At 44.5% G+C, this 24233-nt stretch overlaps 1 protein-coding gene across 4 annotated transcripts in view; it reads right to left on the reverse strand.

The window, feature by feature from the left end:
- MACROD2 (mono-ADP ribosylhydrolase 2) overlaps window positions 1-22939 on the reverse strand; it is an 850774-nt gene extending 827835 nt beyond the window's left edge. The window contains exons 1-2 of one of the 4 annotated variants that reach the window (XM_071422251.1): window positions 22670-22939; window positions 18667-18765 (exon numbers count right to left, since the gene is read on the reverse strand). In XM_071422251.1, the coding sequence (XP_071278352.1) occupies window positions 18667-18765; window positions 22670-22715 (145 nt within the window). In that variant the 5' untranslated portion in view covers window positions 22716-22939. Of the gene's footprint in view, window positions 1-588; window positions 748-18648; window positions 18766-22669 lie in introns of those variants that run through there. The other 3 variants (XM_071422242.1, XM_071422232.1, XM_071422259.1) reach the window with 3 other exon arrangements.
- Between the last annotated feature and the right edge of the window lie 1294 nt (window positions 22940-24233).

Genomic DNA, 24233 nt, shown 5'->3' on the forward strand with positions numbered 1-24233 from the left:
AATCCAGAATTATAGCAAGTGAGTACAAAAATATATAAGCACACCATTTGCAACAGTTCCAAAATTCAGAAAGACTTCTGAAGACATGTAGCCAGACAACAAGCCTGAAAAAAAATCCACGCAAATTTTAAACTTGGAGCTTTGTCACCTTAAATTGCTCAACTAGGAGGACGCAGGTGGTGAAGACAACATACACTGGGCTTGCAACAGATTTGTTACTAAATAATGTTACCACAGGTCCCTTATTTCTGTAAACTCTTGAATTTGCATCCCCAAATCACTTCATTTATATCTGATTCACTCTACAGAACAGCTCAGTTACCTCAAACCCTTGCACAAACATACTGCCCAAAGCTTCACCAAATTAGAAACGCACGTCACCAGAAATGAACTGGAGGGAAGATTATGAAATTCATTTCTACTATTACTTTTTTAAAATTCTTTCTAACACAAGTGTCAAGAAGCTTGAGTTCATCTATTTGTCTCAAATCTTCAAAACAAGTAGAGTTTGCTGAAAAGCAAAAAGAGTCTTCAATATTTAGTGAGAAAGTAGAAGCAGTCCAAACAAATTTGTTCCTCTAGTCTTACCGTCTATTTCCATCAACTGAAGAATACCAACTTGGACATGTCAGCAATTCCTTCCCGAGCACCAGAGAGCACATCCCCAAGCTCCTGAGTCCTGTCCCACAGTACCAAGACAGAGCAGCAGGCTGAGAACGCCACACGCTCAGACCCTCTGGCCTGGCCTTGCCTTGAACATTCCCAGCCTCTGGCTGCCAGGCAACAGCCCTGTGACATCGTAGCTTGATGCCACCACCTGGCACAGAGCCCGTGGGCACAGCTCAGCTCGGGGTCGGGCCCAGAGAGCGCAGCTCCCAGCTGGGGCAGCTGTGCCATGCTCCGCCCGGGGCTCTCCCTGCTCCTGGGGCTCTGCGTGGCCTCGCTGCTCGCCAGCACGCCCAGAGCTCTCAGCCGTCCCGCCAGGAGCGCGGCCCGGCTGCCTGTGCCAGCCCGGGGCGCGCAGCAGCCGGGCCCCGGCACGGGCCGTGCCGGCCTGTGGCCCCTGCAGCTGCACTGCTGCACCTTCCTGGCCCTGTCCCTGCTGCTCGCCGCGCTCTGCCTCGGCTGCAGCCTCCGGAGAAAAGCCCAGAGGCAGCGGAGAGAGGTGAGGGACGGGCACCGGGCAGGTGGGATGGTGCCAGGGGCCGGCAGCTACAGCCTGTAGGGTGAGCAGGAATGCCAGCCCCTGTGCAGAGGAAAGCCTGGGCAGGCACCAAGGGTCCTCTGCCTCTTCCCCAGCCCCATGCCCAAGCCCAGAAACAGAGGTGGGGCTCAGCCCTCTTCCTTCCAGGAGGAAACAAGGACAGGCTGAGCCACCAGAACAAGACAGACCCTGCCCGACATCCTCTCCACCCAACCTGCAGCCTGGGGCAGCCCAGCCAGGCCCCAGGAGAGCCCAAGGGGGCCCAGCCCCTGCAGCCCCTCTGCCCCTCTCATCGTGCTCCCTGCCCTGTGTCTCCCAGGAGAAGAACTGGACACGCTCAGCCTGGCCCAGGACCTGCTGCCTGGCTGACTGCTCCCCCCTCAATGAGGAGCTGATCGGCCGCCAGAAGGAAAACTCTGCCTCCATCAAGGGCTTCCTGAGGCACCTGCGCCAACGCTGCCTGCAGGGGGACGCGCTCCAGAGGGGAAGGAACAACCAAGGGTGGAAGGACTTGGACGAGGAGGCAGCGCTTTTCTCTGATTGAGAAAACAACACCTGCTAGGCAAATGGAGCAATATACTGCAAGATTACTCATACAGATTTCATTATTTTTAAAAATTCATTATTAAATAAGACAGCTTTTATTTCTGTTTTATAGTCTTGCAAACAAGTTGGTTGTTACTCTTATGAGAAAGTGAAGTCAATGGCCACTAAATGATCTCTGCACACACATTCACGAAGGATGGAGTAGATCCTGGTACATCCTTTCTAAAATGTTAAAATGTGGGGGTTTAGGCTATTACTGACAACACACAAAAGTGGCAACACTGCTGTAGGTCCTCCTCTTGTCTCCTCTGCCCCAGCCTCAGTAACACATTACAGCTCAAAATCTTCACCAGAAACAGTTGAACATTCATGTCCCACCCCGACTTTTTCCCCTCTGGATCCAGCAGTCATCTTCTACCCCTCTGCCTATACAATCCAATTTAATTTACCTCTTCCTCCTAACATGATCCTTTGGTCCTTCAGTCATGTACAAAACATCTCAGAGTCCACAGAGCCACTTCATGTAGGATGAAGTTGATTACCTGAGCTCTTCACACCAAATAGAGAAAATAGGCAGTTCTAGCCCTCAGCTTTGTTTACAACTCCTTCCAGATCAGTTGTAAAGAAAAGGGCCTTTACAGCTTACACAAGGGTAGAAAAATGCATTAGATGGAGTTTGCAAAAACCACACTTGAAAAGAAAATGGGTAAAGTTCATCTGAACCAAGTGAATATGGGACTGTCAGAACATCTCACTAGAGGGAGCCCCCACCCAGGACATAAATTTACTCAGCTGGTGCAATGGACAAGGATGGCACAAACCTACCGTATTGGATAAACAGCCCTGAAACTCAATCACTGCTCAAATAGCCTAAGTTTAAAAGTCTGATACACTTTAACGTATATTCATTTTTAAAATAGATCTCAAGCTTCCAATTACAGAAATCCCTACAGCAATACCAAAGAGCTTACCACTAAAGGGAAGGGAAAAACCTACAGCTTGAAGAGTTTATTACAAAAAAAAACCCCACTACATTTGCATTTTAAAATGACTGTTAATGAAAGAGTAGAGCACACACAAAGCAGTAAAAATAGGTACCGAAGCCCCATAGTATAAAGTGATACCTATGGCAAAGCAAAAGTCTCTTGGCACTCTATGAGCAAAGGCCAATAAGAGAAGAAATCAAAGAGAGAACAAGTGAGAAGAATTGATGGCAGCAAGGCACACAGACTCACACTGTTATAAGGGAAGTTTGTTAAACAAGTAACATCACACGTTTCTCTTCAAGTTCATAAAAACAAGTAGCAGACTGGATTGCAAGTAAAAAAAAAAAAGCTGAAAATAGCAGAGTTCCATCATTTCTAGTCAGCTTTAGACTCTACAGCTGAAAGAAGTAAATTCACCCCAAGTTCAACAGAAATAAATTTGCCCACTACCTCATCCCTGCTACAATAGCTACTAGTAGAGATGCATCCCCACAAGGAAGGCTTCTCTAGGAGAATCTGGAAAAAGAACCTGAGCAAGGGACAAGAATCACATTATCCCCAGACAAGAGGCAGCCCTTCCTGGAAGAATCCTCAGCAAATACTTGACTGGGACACTAAACCACTTTTCTTGGGTTGCCAAAAACACAAAGGAAATGAGCGAGCTTTAGGAGCGCATCTGACCCTGGCGGAACGTGCAGCAGCAATTCTGCTACACACTCTGTGCTTTTTCCCTTCAGTGCCTTTTCTTTTTTTTTAACCTCAGGCTTTGTTTCCACAAGTTTCCTGTAGAAACTACAAATTATGAACTATTAGCAATTACTAATCTCACATCTAACAGCATTTCCATTCCATTTGTTTCTGCATAGGCTTATGGAGCGTTAAAAAAAGACAGACTGTAAGACCTGTAATATTATGTGTCTGCTTCTACTCCTACTAAGCGTGGATGATTGTATAGGAAAGGCAATTGCTTATCTAAATCAAGATAAGCATTATTTCCATATGTTCCATCACCAGGGGAAAAGCACTCACAGATGCACTGTACTACTTCAAATTTGTAGTACAGATTTGCTCTATCGCTTCTTGGACTTAAACGAGATCAGAACCTGAGCACAAGGAAGAAACATCTGTTGCAGACAAATCACTTTCTACCCAGCCAAAAACGCGCACAACATGCAAGTCAAAAGCACTTGATGATGAACACCAACACCTTCTCCCTGGCTGCACACTCTGCCAATATGGTCTGTTTCAGCTAATTACCAAGTGGCATAATTGGATTAGCTGAGGACTACAGCCAAGTACCAAACTCTGGAGGCAAACAGACACCATGAATCACAGAATGGATGTGGTTGGGCGGCACCTCTAGTGATCAAGTCACCCAGAGCAAGTTGTCCAGGACCCTCTCTCAGCTGAATTTAAAGTATCTCCAAAGACAGAGATTCCACAACCTCTCCAAGTAACCAGTTCCAGTGTTCAGCTACCCTAACAGTATGTGTGTAGCTTTGATTTTTAATGCTCAGAAAGAATTTCCTCTTTCAATTTGTGCCTTCTACCTCTTGTCCTGTGGTGGTGTCCTTTGAGGGTCCCCAGAACAAGGGAAGAGATGAGACTCTTGACTCCATGTTTCAGAAGGCTGATTTATTATTTTATGATATTATATTAAAAATGTTATACTAAAACTATACTAAAGAAAGAGAAAGGAGACATCAGAAAGCTAGAAAGGAATGAAAAATAAAATCTCAGGGCAGACTCAGAGAATCCAACACAGCTGGCTGTCATTGGCCATTAATTAAAAACAATTAACATGCAACCAATCTAAGATGCACCTGTTGGTAAACCATCTCAAGACCACATTCCATAGCCATCAGATAGTTATTGTTTACATTCTGTTTCTGAGGCCTCTCAGCTTCTCAGGAGAAAAATCCTAGCGAAAGGATTTTCATAAAATATGTCAGTGACATTGTCCCGTCACTGTGTACCACAGAGATGAGTCTGGAGAGATCTCTTTTACACTCTGTGTTTATAAACACTGATCAGATCCCACCTGGGGTATCTCTTCTTCAGTTTAAACTTCAGCTCTCTCAGTCTCTCCAGGCACAGGAGATGTTTTAATCATCTTTGTGGCTCATCTGGTGCATGAACTGCACTTCCCAGTTCTGCACCACTGACCAACCTCCTGAGGTCACACTTTGCCCCATCTTCCAGGGCAGGAGGTCATGGAATCTCCTATTCAAGGTTCTACAGGAGGCATGAAATATCCCCCATCTGAGGGGCTATAACTCACCAAAAAGCCCCAAGCTCAGTCGCTCAGGCCAGGTTTAGCATGGTGATAGGGCTACAGCAGCCCTCAAACAAGGTTCTAAGTGTGAGCCTTGACTTTTCAGCCTCATTTAAATGGGGGCCATTGAAGACATTTACACATTACAGACAGAGTGGCATACCATGAGAATTGATCAAAACAGCCAGTCCCTCTGAACAACCCACACAACACTCGTGCAAAATGCAATTTTCTTGTGTTACAAGGTCTTGCATAGTCCTTAAACAACCTTTTTCTCAGTCTATCCCACACAGCTCTCTAAATCCCCAAAATAACAAAGCTGAGAGGCAAAAAAACCCTTGAAGTCTGGGAGAGAAAGAGGTAGAAGGAAAGGAGGGAGCCTGCCTTTTTTATGAAGTTTTTGTAAACCGAGAGAAGACTTGGTATGGAAAGCTAAAGTACCAAATAACAAAGTTTGAGAAAGGAGTAACAACAAATGAGGAGAACAAGAACAGGAATACATTCCCAGTTCTAATTTGTGATGCACCCTTATCTGCAGGGACGTGCAATTGTCAATTCATAAATCAGAGTCTTCTCACTTCAGCAGCGTGCACATTGACAGCAAAGACATAAGTAGGCTGAGACCCTTGGGTATTTGTGTGTTTACTTGGAGAGTCAGCATCCAGCTGTTCTGGTTGCTATGCTTGCTGGAGATTTCATGATTTAGGGTCCATGGAAAAGGCTGCTGGTTCAGCTGTGCCTCAGAAGGAGATGTGCTTTGTCTGTGTGAAGAAACCCTCTCTTGTTTGGTTGGTTTTGTAACGCTTCAGAGGTGTTCCAGACCTTGTAATGATATCGTGGAATAAAACTGCTGTTGGATATGGTATTTTGCTAAGTTCTTGCTCAAGGCCTGATTATCAGTACCTCACTCCAAGTGATACCAAGAACTTCAATAGAGATTCTTCTCAGTGAATGGCAGCCTGAGTTCTACTGAAGTACATCAAATGGTCAGCCAAGGTCACACGGAGGCAAGAACTACACTGCATTGCCTCAAACTCAATTCCTACTTTATAACCTTCCTCTACTACAAAAAGTTCATAATTAACAATGAAAGTTCAAAAATGGAGACACAAACATATGACACTGCTTTAGATCACTGTTCATTGCCCCACGAGGATGTTGATACTTGTCTCTAAAACTACAGGACTACAGGTAATTCTGCTTCACTAGATTCCTTCCAAGACAAAGCAGATCCCTTTACTGCATGAGCTGTGTTTTGGCAATATCACAGCATTCATGCAACTATTCCTGGTGTGCTCAAGCTGATCCAGTAACACCTGGGGTAACTATGAGCCTTCATCCAAAACATACCACCAACAGTGCAGCATTCCTGCTGCACTTTATAAACTGTCTGGAAAAAATTACTTTTCATGACCAATCAGGTACTTAGTCCTCAGCAGCACCTGTTTTACTTACCAAAATGTGAGAACCCATTTAAATACGCAAGCACATACAACATCAAGGAGGATTAAAATAAGTTTATAGTGGGGAACCACAACTTCATTGCTTTCATTCATTAACTTATAGAATAAATTGTCTGACAGCTTAATATTTTCTGCTTTTTTCATTCTCTACACCATTGCCGAGCAACAACTTCTCTAGTTGAGTATTACAGGCTTTTGTAGTACTTGAAGTAAAGCTTGGAAATAAAATGTTACTACCAGAAAACTACGAAACTTGTGCAGAACCATCAGCAAAGATTTCATGGCATTATCATTCAAAAACCTCTCTGCATGACATAGAGTGACAGCTTACCAGGTAGGACTACCAACTTTAGTTTTCTAGTATTGGGACAGGTAGGTAAGGGTTGGAGTTTAGGATTTTTTCCTTTTGTTCTTTCTCTCAGGGAATTTTTGCCCGTATGTTGCTAGGAGACAAAAATGACCAGGTTCTTGAGAAAGACAAAATAAGCTGCCAAGCTCAGGGGAGGGGTGCAGGTGGCTACTCCCTCTCTTTACTTGGGGGTTCCTGTGGGAAGGGCAGAGGTATCACAAGATTTGGGCTGGGGGAAGGGTTGGGTGCAGCTCCTAGCTTTCTCTTCTGCTCTTGGAACTGGGAAGGGAAACAGCCTGCAGTCACTGTGGGAAAAATCTGCTACCACTGCAGGGTTCTGTTTTCTGCCTTCTCCTACCATGAGCGGAGTTCTGCTCATAAGAGCGGCCACTGCACTGGGGCCTTATAAACAGCTGACCTCACTAAACAAAGGACACTTCAGCATCTGCCCGGATGCCTTGAGGAAATCCTGGGATCTCTGAGCCCCTTCACCCTCTAAGGGAGCCTCTGCTGGCTGTGTTCAAGAGCCAGGCAGCTACTGCCCAGCCCCGCTGTCCTTCTGCCAATGCTCTTGAGTTTTTTGCTACTGTAGCCACACACCCCGGCCTGCTGGGACACCATAGCCACAGAGTTTCTGACACATCTCCTTTACCATTCCAGAATTCTGCTCGTCCCTGCCATTCCAGCTTGCTGTTTCCAAGTTTCCTGCTAGAGCTCATTTCGCTGTCAGGAGTGACACCATGACTGGCTGCCCTGGGAGTTTGTAAAGGAAACTTTATTCCCACCTCTTTCGCCAGCCCGGCCGCCATTGCCGTGTGAGGGGGACGCGGCCGAGCCCGCGCCGCAGCGCCCCCTGCAGGAGCACGGGGGAATCACCGCACCCACCCTGCCCGGCCGTGAGCCAGCAGCACCCCTGCTGGCCGGGCCCGGAACTGCACCCGAGGGGAAAGCGCTGCAGCCGAGAGAGGCCAGGACTGGGTTTGTGCTTCTGCTGCCACTGTTGTTGTTTGTTTGCCTTGTTATCCCTGTACTAGTATCCTATACTATCCCTACACTAGTAAAGATGTATTATTCCTTTTCCCATATCTTTGTGTGAAAGCCCCATAACTTCAAAGTTATAATAATTCGGATGGAAGGAGGGCATATTCTCCATTCCAAGGGAGTTTCCACCTTCCTGGGCAGACACACATCTTTCAAACCAAGGTGCAAAAGGTGATGCTTTTTACATGGAGATATTAGGCTTAGGGGTAGCTCTTACCTTGCAGCATTTTCTTTCCCCTAGCCATGAGATATCACATGTAATTTGCTACACTGAAGAACACTGGAGGTTCAATCCAAACAGCAAGGGACAGAGGAACTTCGAATACTTGAAGACAACTCTACCACTACTCATTTGTGTTGCAAGTCATGCTTGCTTCATTCAAAGACTTAAAAAATGGACTTTAATACAAACTCTCAAGCATTTACAAACTCACTAGCAGTCAGCAGAAATATCTAGATCTATCTTCTTTTACGTATCTACCTAGAAATCAAAGACGCAGCAAATCGCAAAGCCTTTAAGTCAACATACGAATGTCTGTGTACATCACCTATTCTCCTGGATTTAGTTACTTGCAGTACACTTACAATTCCTTTCCCTATAAGAACACTGGTGAGAACGCAGAAAGATGGGAAAAAACAGAAAGGAACTCTACTTTTTCTTTAAATATGACTGACCCATACTCTCAGTGACCGCTACATGAAGTCTGGGGTTTGTTTTCAGTGGATATAGAGTCATTAGGAAATCCCACCAAAGAACAGCACTGCAACACACAATTCATGGGTAGGCAAGCAGTAGAGTACCTTACACAGAAAAGGTTGCATTGAGCACACAGGAATAAATCCAGTGCAGGCTGAACTTCAACTACAAGTCACACCTGTACAGCAAATGAAAAACACAGAACTTGGAGCACCTTTACAGTCTAACCAGCCATATCAAGGAGATCATCAAAAAAGCCCATAACTGCACAAACAAGCCTTTGTGAACAAGCAAAGGGCAGGATAACACAGGGAGATGTTTTAAAGAAAGACAGAGGTGCAACTAGTTTCTTCATATCTACACTTTCTTCATACCTACTCTGCATTAGAGATGCAAAAGACTGTGTCTTTTGGACAGGAGCCTTTGGGTAAACTCTAGAGAAGTCTTTTCCAACACAACATTTGATGACCCATTCCCAGGGAAGCTACTAGTGCAAAGGTGCTTGCAGAGAACTACTTCCACTCTCAGAAATAAATGTATTGGCTACATCAGCATGAAGGCTGAGAGGCTTCATTTTCCAACATATGCATTCTATAGCATCCCATCCCAAAAAACCAACTGAAAATGTTGGTAAAGACTGTTGTGACACATTTCTGCAAACATGCCAAGTCAACATGCAATAGACTGCAAGTCTCAGGACAACCTCTGTGCACAGACACTATGCGTCTCCCTCACACTGTACACTGAAATAGAAAATACTTCTCAATATCACTTCAATGGTTTTTAAAGCTGTGCAAAATCCAAATTTAACATCCTTTACTGGATTGTTAAGCCTTTTCTCCACCACAGAAGAGCATTTTCTGGGCATTAAAAAAAAAATAAGCAGCACTTCCTACAGGGCTGAGAAATTTTCTCTCAACTCATTTTCCAAATACACATCAGCTAGATGTCCTCATATGGAGAAAGCCATGTATTACTTCACAGAGTAACTACTAACATTTAATGCTTGGACTCAATGAACTTAGAGGTCTTTTGCAAACTTAACAATCCTATGATTCTACACTACAATTATTCAGACCCTCACTGGCTTTTTAAGAGACATTTCTTCATGTTGAGCATGTGGAAATGAATCAAAAAAGGGCATCGGAATAAAAAAGGGAATACTGAATTAAAAAAGGGAAGCCAGGCTTATGTTATTTCCAGTGACTAGGTTTTTAACACATGTGTAATCAAGTATTCAACTGTGCATGAAGCAAATATAGTTAGATAACATGAAAGTTAGTTAGAATGATCCAAACAGAGCCTAAACTGCACCAGTGATCCCCCAAAACCCCATCAAGGGAGTTAAAGCAGTATCATTACTTCCTTTTAGTGTGAGGTTAGTTTTCAAACCTGTTGCAAGCCTCCCACACCCAGAGTTGGGTGGCCTACCCTGTGCCATCACTCATTATGTGAAGAGCCAGGCAGCAAATCCTAGTTGAGGCAATAGTTCAGCACCTTCACAAATACCTGTCTTATCTAAGCTACATCAAATTAAACCAAGCCATACCTGTCTCTACCTGTCTAATCAAAAGAGGGCTCCATCTTCTGCAGAAGGACATCAGCTTTTTCCCCCTGCATTTGAAAATATCTGAAAGTCACAGAGTCAGGCAACAGATCCATGTAAGTGAGCCATGACAAGGGTACAATTTAACAGCTTGGTTTTGGCCTCAACCTAATCACAGGCACATGGCTTCTAATCAGGCTGGCACACTGGCTCACATCTGTCTGCAAAAGACTGTGAGGACATATGCCACAATCCATCACAAATTATAGATTAGGGCACTAGCCAAGCTACCATGCTGAGAAAAGCTAGATAACTTACTGAAATGGTCTTTGTAGAGGAATACATTAATTTGGGAGTTTGGTCCTGCAATCCCCCACACTCAAAAGAAGCTCACACTTTATATATAAAAAGAAGAATGGAAAAAAATAATAATCAAAGAAAAGACAGAAGCCTAAATATATAACCTGCTACTTTCTAAGATACGTGAAATTATCTTACTTAAGTCAGCCACCAAAATATTCCAAGCTGGAACCTACAATTTTTCTCAGCAGTTTCTGAGGAACAGCACATCCCAAGTTAAAGCATCACTGCTGCTAAAGCCGTCCTCCCTCACACCCAGACCGAGCCTGCCAGCTGACAGCACACTGCATCATCTTGACTTCCTAACTCTACTAAGTACTTCCTTAGGGACCTCTGTACAAAACTTCAGTGCAGTGACATTCAGCAGCTACAAAAAAAAAAGGATTGTTGCTCATATTGCACAGGACAGAAGCTTGAAAGTTATTCATATGGTCAAGATTCAGTCACTAGTAATTAAACAATAAAACTATTCTTTCTGGCAAAGATGTACCTAGCTTCCCTTTGTACCTCCACCTACTATCACTCTCTAAAACCCATCAAGAGCTTGCAGAGCCTCAATAAGGACATCAATTTATCAATTTGTTGTTGAGAGCAGCATTCTTTCTTATGGTTAACTTTTGCCCCTCAAGGAGCTGTCTGACACTGCAGATAAGAGAGCTTTCTCAGCTGCATGCAGAAGAGCCACAAAAATAATAATTCTATCCAGGACTTGTATAAGCTTAATGCTGTATGGAAGTTACCTCGTTAAAAAAGTCACAGAGCAGCAGCTTAAAGAGAAGTCATCATCTTAATTACATCAAAGTCAAGTTCTTTACTTTCTTAGAGAGAGGATTAGCTACACTGGATTTTGTGTTCCTAATCTATGTAAACAGACCTGAACTTTTTAATAATCATCATCTCATACTTGCTGAAAGCAAGAAACTTTTTTGTTTTTCCCAAAACCACTTTAATGCAACATCTCTTTGGCAGCTAATCCATCCTATAAAGGTTACTCACATGAAGCTCACCGGAGAATTACAAGGTCAACTGAATACATCTTCAGTCTTTTTGTTTACTGCAGTTTCCCTCCACCCCTTACACTAAACATACTGATTTACCTGATTTACACACTGATTTACTCACACCAGGGATATCACTAACTAGAGATAATTCACCTCCAGGAGCAAACAAACACACAAACACAGATTATTGCTCAGTTTAAACTCAAGTAAACTTGCACCTGAAGAGTGTAGTGTTTAGGTTCACCAGTGTAAGTTTCCTGGCCAATGCACCAAGTAATGCAGTGCATCTAGAGCTGGCCAAACATCAGTGCACCCACTGCAAGGGTGCATTTTCTGCTGCAAGGTAAGGATTAGGAGGAGAGCAAAGAAGGCTCAAAACTTTAAAGGGTATAAAGAAAATTTCATTAACAGAAGCAAAAGAAAAGAAATAGTAAGAATTCAGAATAAGCATTCAGACCACATCTCCCACTTTTTTTTTTCTACTGACAACATAAAGAGACTAATTTGTTATTTTCAGTCAGTTTACCACTTAAAAAATAATCTTACTTCAGTTCACTTAAGAGTCTCTCCTGCCATGCCATGGAGACTCTTCCACAAGAAACAGCTCTCTTGTGGTTTTTAATTGTCACAAATAGCAGTTCCCCAGAAATCTGCAATCGTGAAGTCCCTCCCATTGTTCGGTAGTCTTCCCACAACTACCACCATGGCCATCTCAGCTTATTGGGGTGCAATTTTAAGGATGAGCTGTTCTAGTATAGAAACAAAAAGTTCTCTTCTTTTGTCTCAGGGAACAGAGGTTTTCTTCTTCTACCCCTGGGGCAAGGTTTCCTCATCTCTCTGTTCAAGCTCCTCGTTATATCACAGCTACTTCAACATCTGCTTGCTTCAACACTGGTGCTTCTGCTCATGGCTGTGGCTAGAATGCTACATCCCCCACAAAGCATTCCATGAAAACAAACTCTGGTGTATCAGTTGTATCTTCACCATAGCCTTACAAGAGAATTTCAGCCCAAGACTAAGGCATCTCCTCATTCTCCTCCTGGCCCAGCCCAGCCAGCATCCAGTTACCTGTTCAAAGGCCAGAAGCCAGAGTTTTTCCTGGGGCTTGTTCATCTTTAAATGCCCTTTCACAGAGGTATATTCAGCTCTCTCAAGTGATTTAACAGGGTGCCAATATTTAAAACTAGCCAGTTGATTGGTTCCGTCAGGTCCAAAGGAACCTGCCAAGGTCCTTACCGGGAATCACTTCTGTAGCTCATGGATTTTTTTCCTTAACTAAAAGCCAAACTACATGAAACCATGACAAAGGGTTATTCCCATCTCTGTACTGTGCAAGTCTGTCTTAGGAAGTCAATAGCTAAAGCATGTATTGGGAAAGCCAGAAGGGTGTGGGGGGGTCAACAGATGACACAGTCGGATTTGCACCACTCTGCAGCTTTGTATCTGTTCAGGACACATCCTGAAAGGGCAGCCAAGAGCCTGAGCAAAGCAGAGCACACAGGGCTCTGGTTTCACCCTCCTGCCCTGGCAGCCTTGGATATCTGCTGCAGCCAAATACCAACTCAGCCTTGAAGTTACTCCACATTATGCCATGGGCACACTGACTCCTGGACACCTTCAGCACACACTAAGAACATGGCTTGCCCATCTTACCCCTCTAATTCCTTTGCTGCTTCCTTAATATGCACATAACATGGACAGAGAGCAGAACTGAGAAAACACACTTTCAGCCATGTCCACAAAAAGCATAGTTAATTTCACAAGTATTCAAAATACTTAATTACCATAATCCTCACACAATTCACAGAAACCACAGTTGTTAGTTTTTTCATGGGGCTCCCCCAGCTATTATACACAGCAATTAATAAGCAGTGCTCTCCATGTGCATCTAAGAGACACAGTTTTCTAACCTTTGACACACCTCTCTTGAAGAGACCCTGTGATAAGATGTTTAGCATGAGTAACAGTGGTATGCAAATACATGAAAAGTAAGGAGAAAACCAAATACAAGCATGAGTTTAGGCAAAGCTGGAATTCACATTCAGGGCCACAGGTAATAGAGGAGACCCTGAATGGTGGCACACAAGTTATTGCTGTTTTCTGTGTGCACTCAGCAGAAAAACTGCTGCACTCTGAACTTCCTTATATCAAGAGTTTCAGTAGCAAAAGCTTTTTTTTTTTTTAGCAAAATAGCAAAAATTATACAAAGCTGTCTCAATTTACTTTCATCCTTGCCACTCAGCTAAGAATCTGTTATAAAGACAGTTGTTACAGTCATTGTAAGAAAAAAAAAATCACAATGAAAGCTGATGGACTTGGATTTTTGGTGGGGGAATGGTCTTGAAACACGCAGGCTTCACACAGCTCTTACTGACAGATCTTGTGATTGTCAAACTGGTCTAACAATCTCAATGTTCTAGTTGAACATAATTTCTTTTTCTGTATAAACCACTGATAATATTGAAGGGTTTTGAGAGATGCCATTTCTTACTTGTAGATGCCGGGCTGAATTTCACTGCAGCTTAGTAGTGGTGTCACTTTCCAAAGTCTGTTTAGTACTCATCACCTTGTTTCCTAATTCCTGCAGGACAGATATTCACATAATTGCCTGTGCAGCCTGGCAAGCAGGGCTGCATGGAGATACTGGAGAATTACTTGTGTTAGTTACCCATCTCAAGAAATGCTGGCCAGAGCTCAGTGTTACTACACATTTTCTTTTCACCATGCAGCATTTGGACTGGCTCATCTACATGCTTTGTCTCTGTAATCTCGTGTCAACCCACTGTGAATATTTAGAAAGCTACACATTGATAGTACAACAATGCTTTTATTAAATCTGAACCTTATGATTATACATAAAACCCTCAGTGTTAGATTAATTTGAATAGTTTGAGCCATATAATTTTCTTTAAAAATAGCAGATTAAAAAGATTCAGAGACTGCCAAAACATCTAAATATATTTCAAGACTTGTTTAAAATTACTGCAGACCTTTTGTGTCATTTAACCTTAAATAAAAATAAACTCGGTTATCATGTCATTCCATTTTAACTTCATCCTATGAAAATCAGTTCTTACCACTAGCAAAGATCTTTAAACCACCACCTGAATTTGCTGTTTTCTTGGCATCACTGTCTTACCAATGAATTCCAGGGCTGTAAGAGTCCTCACAGCAGCTGCCTGCAGTTAAACAATATCACTTATTCCATTTTCTGAATTACCCAATTAATACAACAAAATGTTTTTCTACCAGTGACACACAAAAGCTCAATGACAACAAAATTCCCAAGACCCTAATTTTTAAAAAAGCTTTCAGAAAAGTTTTCAGAAGTCATCTCTCAAATTCACCACTGCAGAGTAAAGATATCTTCAGGAATTAGTGTGTACCCAACAAAAAGCTAATATATGTATTTAACTTCAAAATACACTCCAGTTGTTAGTCTACATGGTGGCATTTAATTCACTGGGAAACATAAGCTCCAGTGCCTAACAAAGTGGTATGTAATAAATAGCATTGAAACACAGGGATATAAAATCCAAAACTTCAGAAAACAAGTTCATTATTCACATGTTGTCAGGAAGACACTCTGTTTCAAAGTACATGAGAAAACAGATGAGATGTGTGTGCTTTTGATCTGTCTGAAGGATAACAAGTGGGGAGAACAATACCAGTATATTCACACTATCCAGACCTCTACAGAAAGCTCATTCTTGGTTTCCAAAGTGGGCAACTCCTCCTTTCTGCAATAAACAGTTAAATCAGAGAAAGCTTATATTTACAGGACCGCTTCAAGAACAAAAGTTTTGTCTTCCTACCATCCCCTCTTGACATTAAAGAGGGCCATTTGTCACTAACTGTCCCTTTTCCTTCCACTGCTGCAACACGTGATCTCTGAGATCCACCTGTGCAGCCTGGCAAGCAGCACACCAAAAATCAGGGCTGCTGACAGCACAGCCCTTCTGGAAAGGAACATGCCCACATCAGATTGCTCCCCTTAGTGCAGAAAAGTGGGCACCAAACTCAGTCTTTGCATTCCACACTGTGCCACCCTCTTCCCAAAACCAACACTTAACACAAACTGACCAAATTCCATGCCAACATACACCAACCTCATTTCTTATGGCTAGTCGTGTCCGTATGAGGACACCTGCAAAAAACATAGTTGATGTGGTTTTTTTAGAGCATTTTAAAAGATACTGCCTCTTTGAACTGTCAATTATTTTTAGTAGCTTTGCTGCTACAAAGAGACAAAGACCTTGCCAGCTGCCATTCACTATTCACTAACTTTACTCCTCAGGAGCCTTTACATGGATGTGCATCCCTCTGTTATGTTGCTCTATTACAAAGACCTCCATCCTCACCAAAACACTGAACTTCCACCAAGTTTTGCTGGTTCTCTTCAGAATTTAGTTCTGAACACAACTTCTGTCAAAAGGTAGAAGAGGGGTAGGGAAAAACTTTCTTCCACAAACTAAGGTATGTTCTTCCAATTTGCCAGTTAAGAGCACCCAGGAAGTGCCCTGGCAGTGAGATTGGTTCCTTCCCAATAAGAACCTCTTGGGTAACTCCAGTTTGCATCATTCTGCATACAGACTTTAATAATCTGCCATTAGACTTACACATAACAAAAATGTATGCCTAACTGGAACTCCCCAACACCCTCCAGTGAGTCATTCCCAATTTAAAAGGGGCACTGTGAAGGCTTTACATCGTACACACAATTTTTCCTAACAGGCAGTACAAAAACTTGTGCAGTACTGAACACCAGTTGAGTACTGAGTGTCCATGGGGATGGCTGCCAGCTCAGATGCTCTGCCCTTCTACAGCTTCTTACTCCAGCAGCTGATTGATTGTGCGTGCTTCACTTGATTTGTTCTTGGTTGTTTCCTTGATTTCTCTTCATCACTCTCCCTGAACAGCCACTCTATGCTTTACAAATCAATCTGTCTTTTTTTTTTTTACTGTATATGGTATTGGGAGTAAATTGTAAAGAATTTTTTTAATTCCCCATCAGTTTTTGTTTGGCTTGACAAATACACAGAAGGTTTTATTTTCACCACCACCCTCCTTCAGACCCCTTCCATTTGTCAGTGCAAGCAGCCACCTTTCACCTGGAGGAAATATCAGAACTTGAACATGGTTTTGTCAGATCATTACCAATTCCATCACACCTGGGGCTTCACTTGCTCTCTCCAGAATCTCATTCAGGCTGCACCCGTTGCCCTCTGTATGTCCCATCAAACAGAGCAAAAGTTCTCATCAGCAATAAGATTAAAATTCTAGTTTTTCTGTAATTCAGCTCAAAAAGACAGCTTTTAGACACACTTGATATCTTCAGAACAGGGTCAACATTTAAGAGAAATAAAGTTGGAAACAAATGCAGTAACAGTCACATTAATATACACATATTTCTTTTAATTGTCCTAATCAGTTGGAATGTGGAAGCATTTCAGCAGCCCAACCTTCCAGAAGTTCACTATCACACATGGCTTACTTACAACAAATCCATCAAAGAAAAAGAGTGTCTATGGATATTTTCTCCTGAACGTACACTGTAACAAAACCTTCAACTAGCAGAGAAGTGTTCCAGCACAACTTTTGCCTTCCAGCATTTTTTGCAGTGTACTGGCTACTAACAGAAAGAATGCAAGAGCAGCTACAAAGAAATAAATTCACCACTGCCATGATTCAATACCCACATATTAGAAACTGACATTTTGCTTCTGTGAAGTGTAACAGCAATCACAACGTAAATCCACACCTTGTCACTTTCAGCAGCCCAAGTAATGCAACACCTGTGAATTTCAGTGCTTTAGAGAGAATCTGAGAGTAGCTGGAAAAAAAACCATAGTTTGGGCTAGGTGGGATAAAGAGTCTTCCAGTTAAACCACATGCCATACTGTATATTCCCACCTACCACAGGCCTCCAAAATCAACTTGCAAGAAGTCAGGTACTCTTTTATATTTTTATGCAGCCCTTGTTTACTAGATGGAGAGGCTTTCTGATGTTGCAAGATATAAATGACCTACTCAAATGGGAGAAAAGAGGTCTATGGATACTGATGTAATACAGCTACTCAGCAGGGCTGAAGAGCTCAGCAATCTCTTGACATATTTTCACTTCGAAAATTATTCCAGATGCTTTTAGGAATAGACAATGGTAATAGCTGCTTTTGACAAGGACATCTGAAAAATCTGTGAGCTCCTTCAGATTGTGCTAAAATAAGTGTTACAGCCTGCCAGTTTAAAAACAGCTGATCAGCTCCAGGCCTCATTGCACCTGGACTATCACCATAAAAACCATGTTCACCTGCAGCCATGAGGTTACACACCTCTTCACCTCTTTAATGATAACAAAAGGGTCAGAAAATTAGTCCTAAATCTGCAGAGGCAGGAAGCACTTCAGATCTCATAGTTAGATACTCCTTCAAAAAACACAGATTTCAGTCAAGTAGGATAGCAAGACACAGCAAAAAAAAAAACCAGAAGAAGAGAAGGAAGCTAGCTCAGAAGCCATCCCTATTCCTCCATACCCCTGTGTGAATGAAAAGGAACTAGACAAAGAACAAGGCACTGTAACAGAATTATTTGCAGAGCAGAGAAGTCTGTAAGCAAATAGGATTCACATTTTTGGTTACTTCTCACTGCAAGTATTTAGACAACTCTACTGGTGATCACAACCATGATAAGGCTGCACATGCTAAGGAAAGTGGAGTTAATCCTGGCCAGACTGATGTTCCTCAGCCTAAGAAGCAGGCAGGACCAAATGTAAGGGAGGCCCCACCTTCTCCAGTTTCTGGATTCTTAGAAAATAACAACTTGCATACTTACCCTGTGTTTTTGGGTCACCTGCAGCATTGTTTTGCCCAGATTCCCCCTATCATTATGCTCAGTAAATTTAGGCATGGCCGACTGCTGGAGTATCTGCAAAGTAAGACTCATGCAGAGAAGATCTCTTTCACACACTTAAGAGTTAGTGACTCCATATGGGGACACCAGCAGACTTCTGGGACAGCAGTGAGGCTTTATGAAATCCTGTTGGGGTTTTCTCACCCCTGTCCCAATTTTAGGCTATCACTGTTCAAAACAACACAGGTTCTAAGTCTTGCCCTTCCTAGAAGTAACTTCAGACTGAGAAAAGAGGGTGCTCTATATTTTAAGACTCCCCCACTTCACTTACCATCACTTTCGCTCTTACTTTTTAAATCTTCCATCCACGTTGGAATATTTTTTAACTCCACATAATCCCCCAAGTACTCCTTGCGTCTTTCTTCCAAGGTCATCTTCAGCAAACGCTCTGTTCAGGGGAAAGAGAAATAAAAAATAGTTTTGCCAGCTTTCATACATTGTTGCAGACGAGCCACAGTGACCAGTGCACTGCCCTTGATGAATGAAATGCCACTTGAGGGGACCAAGCAAGAGTGATGCAGTGAGTTACAACAGGAGCTGACCATGGTGCATCTGCACCACTGCACACCCCTGTTTCTGGCTATCCCAGTTCAGTTAAAACCTCTTCCCCACACTCTGGGCTGGCCAGGCTTCCTCCCCACATCACCACTGTGCTGCTTCTTCCTGCCACTTTAATTCCTGTATCAGAGAACAGCAACTTTAGTAGGGAGTTGTTGTTTTATGGGGAGTTTCTTTAAGTATGAAAGTCTGTTCTGTAGGTTTTGCATTTGTAAACCAGAACTAAAAGAACAAAAGTTCAAGTAAAGGCAGGGAGCATGATGGGAAATTAAAAAAATGCTACTACATAACAAAGAGATCAGAGCTACAGAAAAATGTTTTGTCAATCGCTAGGTGTCTGGGGTGGTAAAAAAGGCAAGTTTAGGTTTGGAGATTTTCATTTGAACATTAATAGGACACACCTGGTTACCACACTAAAATACATATGGACAGTTGGTCTTGTTTTCCACTGAGAATGTCACCAACTCTTTTCGCAGATGTTTAGTGAAAAGTAAAGCCTCAAACATCGCACAAGTATGACAGCAACTGCCAACTTTACTCTTCTTCAGATCGTGCTATAAATGGACTTTTACAGAGAAAAAAAAAAGCCATCCCAATGACCCAAAACTGCAAGCAACCCCAGCACTTCAGCTCATTTTTGCAGTCACATCCCCTTTTCCCTCCCTACCTCATCAAGCTTAGTATTAGCTCAGCACAAGATGAAGAACTTTTTCCCTCCCAAAAGAAGAGGGGGAAAAAAAAAAAAAACTGTAGAGAACATCATGACACCCATACTCTACTCAAATGTTTCAGTCTGTTTTTACCAGTAGCACTGTGCTACTTTAATCACACTAACAGTTTTTCTTGATATGTTAATTTGTAATAGATGCTCTTCAACGACTGGAGAACTTTTAGGGGTGTGAGGAAAGGCTAGACCTACATTATTTGCATTTTACATAAAGGACTAGGCAGACATAAAAAGAACATTTTCATCCCAAGTAGAAGCAGCAAAAGATGAACATGGAAACTATTCTCAAATCAAATCTTAAAAAAAAAAAAAAAACAAGAAAGAACTTCACTGGGGTCTGGTTTGGGGTTCTTTTGTGTTTCTTTAAAATAAAATTTCTTAATTATGTAGGCTGCAGTCAGCACAGTCTAATAAGGCAAGTTTTGAGCACAGCCTTCCTTAACAAAATAAGTTCATTTTGGTATTTTTTGACAGTATTACCGATTTCTTCAGTTGACAGAAGCATTTCTCTCTCCTTATTCAGCCTGGTACCTCAGTGGGACATTTACACCTGCCATGAGAACTGACTGATGAGGGTCACCATTCTGCATAGCTGGGTGCCCATCCCAAGCTCCAGGCATAGGAAACTCCAAGTATGTGACCTGCACACTGGAATTCCTCCAGGTGGGCAGAGCGTGTCAGTTTTGAGGGACTGACAAACAGCCAGGCTAGGTGCCTTTTGCTGAAGAGGTGACAGAGCCACTCCTGTGCCTTCAAAACACAAGTTTTTCTCTCTGGGAAGGTTTTACAAAAGTTTGCTATTGTGAGTCAGCAGCAAGAACTTAAATTGAGTCTTAAAAATCTCCCCAAGGATGCTCCCAACAGCCTTCACTGCAAGCACAGTTTTCTGCCTGTGGCAGAAACTTGGGAAGTTTGCAGGCAGCCCAGTCCTGTGTCTGAGGCTCTGAAATCACCTCCACTCCTGCTCTGTTTCAGCTGTCCTCATGTAAGATCTCCCCTGAGAGGACGTGGACCGAGCCTTAATTACCAAGAAAGTAATTAAGAAAAGCAAGCTTATTGTCAGTGGGTTTGAACTCAAATTTAGCAATCAGTGATTTTTTCATTTTAAGAAGAGCTTCAGAATATAAAAGGCTGAGAGCAACTGCAACTGCACTCAGAGCTTCATAGGAAGAACAGAGCCAGTGAGCACAGCCAGCTTTGCAGGGGTTCAGGGGTGCTTGTGAAAGGTGAAGGCAGACCTGACAAGACTTGATTTGGGTAAGAAGGAGGGAAGCTGGGCTTCTGTAATTTTCCTCTCTAGTAAATGAGGTACTTGATAAGAGCAGTCCTACAGGGCTAAAACCTGAAGGGCAATGCCAGCAATGAAGAGAGAAGCTTTTTCTGCCCTCCTCACTCAAAGTACTCGGGGCCAACATCGGCATGGTGCTGGAACAGTTACTGGAGCAGAAGACTGGCAAATGCTCTTCGTTCTCACTGGGCAAAAAGACACGGAGCTGTGGCCAGCTAGCACTCAAAAATGCATCCTGGATGGAAAACATTCAGCAGCACTAATTTGCCTTCAGTAACATCTCCATGCTGATGGAGACCACCATCCTCATCACAGACTGAGACACCAAAAATGTGCCACAGCAGCTCCAGTTTCCAGAGACCCTCCTTACTAATGACTGGAGTTCACCTGCCAGGCTATGAATTCACACAGACAGAAACAGAGCTGCAATAGACAAGTGGGAGTAGTAATAACATTCACTAGGAGCCTACCAGTCACTTTCCCCCATCTTGCCCCTTGTATGTTTCAAAGTTGGAACATACAGCATTAAGGGAAAAGTCGGTTGTAACTGGCCACACATAAACAATGCTTGAGACAATTTAACTGTACTTTCTTCACAGAAAACAGAAACTTCTGCCAGGTAGAAATTTGTTGCCTCACCTTTACTATGGGAACATGGATTGTAAGACAGCTTGAAAGAAAAAGACTCACTTCATTTGAGAGGAGTTTGACAGGAGCAACTACACTACAGAAAAATAAGTTCATTTCTGTTTTAACAATTTTTCCTTAGAAACATGCACTTGAATCCTGTTCACTGAACTGGTCTTCAGCCCTCTTAGCTTGAAACAGAGTCACAAGAGTGATGGATGGAAAAAAGAGAACTTAAAATATGACCCTCTCATAGGTATTTCTTCCTCTCCTCATCTATTACTACATTATTTGGAACACACCGAGCAAGAAGCTTTCCTCCTCACAGATATAAACATCGCACTTAGATTCTGTGAATTTTTTTCTTAATTTTTACATTGGTCTCCCCGGATCAATACAAAGTTCAAACAAAACAATGCATCAAATGCTTGGCCCACAGTTTTCATGCTCTGGAGTTTGGCTTAGGGGCTTTATAAACTGAGAATACACAGGTCGGGGTCCTTAGAATATAAATAAATAGTTGAAAAGATGGGACGTAGAGGTGCTCGGAGACTCCCATACCCCAAACATTTCACCCCGGCTGAACGACGCTAGAATCCAAACTGATTATACCAATGATCCCAATAAACCACGCTTCCCCTCAGAAAACAAACCCACTGAAAGCAGAAAAAGCACGTTTCGAGAGCATGTGCCCAACTTTTCGGCCTGAAACACTCCCACAAGGTGACTTGGGGGCGGGCAGCCCTCCGGAGAGGGCTTGTTTACCGCCCTCCCTCCGCCCCGGGGCTCCGCTCCTCATGGATACGCCGAGGTGTGAGGGGAACGTCCCCAATTCCCGCACGCCCGGGCTGCCATGAAGGCTGGTTCGGCCAGGAGAGCCCAGGACGAAGGCAGAGAACACGGAGTTCCCCCTTCCCCACCCCGTCCCCTCAGCCGCGGCCGGCGGCAAGCGCTGCCGGACACCCCCCGGTGCGGCGGCGGCGGCTCTGAAGGCACCGGGACCACGTCCCTCCCTTCCCTCGCTCCCTCCCGGCTCAACGTGGGCTTAAAGGCGGGAGAAGCGGGCCCGGCCACCGGCAAGGGCGATAATACCTTTCTCCTCCCGCCACAGCTTTTTCCGCTTGTTGCCGGAGTACATGGTGGTGTGGCTGGCGGCGGCTTTGAGCTGCAGGTTCCCCAGGCTCACGAGGGGGTGGAGGAGACGCCGCGCCAGAGCCAGAGCCGAGCGATACCGACGCCCCGCGCCGCCGCTGGTGCCGCTGATCCCGCCGGGTCCGAGTCCGGCTCCGCGCCCGCCGCACGGTGCCCGTCAGCCGGGTCACGCCTCGCTCTACCCCGACACCCCCGCAGCGCCCGCCCCGCTCCCCGCCGCCCGTTGGCTCCGGCAGCCGCCGCTCAGCAGCCGCCTCCTCCTCCTCCTCCTCCCGCACCGACCAGGAGGAGCCTGAGCGCGGTGCCGCCGGCTCGACAGGATCTGGGGGAGTGTGTGGTGCGGGGACACGGCGTGGCGGGTGCTTGGGTGCGACACTGCGTGCTCTGCGCGGCGCTGGCGCTCGGAGCCCCCGCGGGGCGACAGGGAGGGAGGGAGCGGGCGGACACCCCGGTGCCGTCCCGCCCCGCCGCCGCCCCTCGCCCGCCTCCTCCGCCCCTCTGCTTCCGGGTTGCGGCGGTACCGGGCTGTGCCCGGGGCGGCGGGGCTGTTGCCGGGCGACAGCGCCGGGGCCCGGGCCCGAGCCTGGCCCGGCTCGCCCGCACGCCAGCGCCTCCCGCGGGCCCACGGCGCTCGTGGAGCGTCCGGGACGCAGGAAACGGCCCCGGCGGTGTAAAAACAGGGCTGGAGCTGGAGATGCCGGGCTGAGGTTCCGAGAACGGGGCTGAGCTGGTGTGTGCGGAGAAGGGCAAGAGAGCGGCTGTAGGGTCTGCAGCACGAGTCCTGGGAGGAGCAGCTGAGGGAGCTGGGGGTGGTCAGCCTGGAGAAAAGGAGGCTCAGAGGTCGCCTTATCACTCTCTGGAACTCCCTGAAAGAAGGCTGCGGACATGTGGTCCCATGTAACCATAGCGTTTAGCTGGGCCAGGGAGGTTCAGGTTGGACATTGGGAGGAATTTCTTCACAGAAATTGTGATTAGATATTGGAATGGGCTTCCCAGAGAGGTGACGGAGTTACCACCCCTGGAAGTGTTTAGGAAAAGACTGGACATGTCACTCAGTGCCATATTGTATTTGACAATCTGGTGTTCACTCAAAGGTTGAACTCGATGATTTCGAAGGTCCTTTCCAGCCTGATTCTGAGACTCTGTGACTCCTGGGATCCCCACACCACGCCCCCAGCCCTTAGTCCCACCTACTGTGAAAATCACGGTGGCTGCAGCAGAGGCCAAGGTCCACCTGGATCAAGGCTCTAGGAAGGGACCTTGGCCTCCGTGCCACTCAGCCTTCTCTGTAACAAGAGTAATTTTCTCCTTCACACCAACTTCCATGAACTAAATAAACAAATAAATAAGCTTCCCTACAACTTAGAGACACTCCTAGCTTCACTTGTGCCCCCATGGAGGGAAAGTCCCTTCCCTATGCAATGAATGGATTTAGCCCTGGAGCACAGCAGGTGCTTGACTTAGAGCAGGAGTGATGAGGGGCTGGTGTGACAAAGGACACATC

The sequence above is a fragment of the Agelaius tricolor genome, unplaced genomic scaffold, assembly GCF_023055355.1.
Source record: "Agelaius tricolor isolate 1412-34295 unplaced genomic scaffold, bAgeTri1.0.p SCAF_1, whole genome shotgun sequence".
NCBI classification, from domain to species: domain Eukaryota; kingdom Metazoa; phylum Chordata; class Aves; order Passeriformes; family Icteridae; genus Agelaius; species Agelaius tricolor.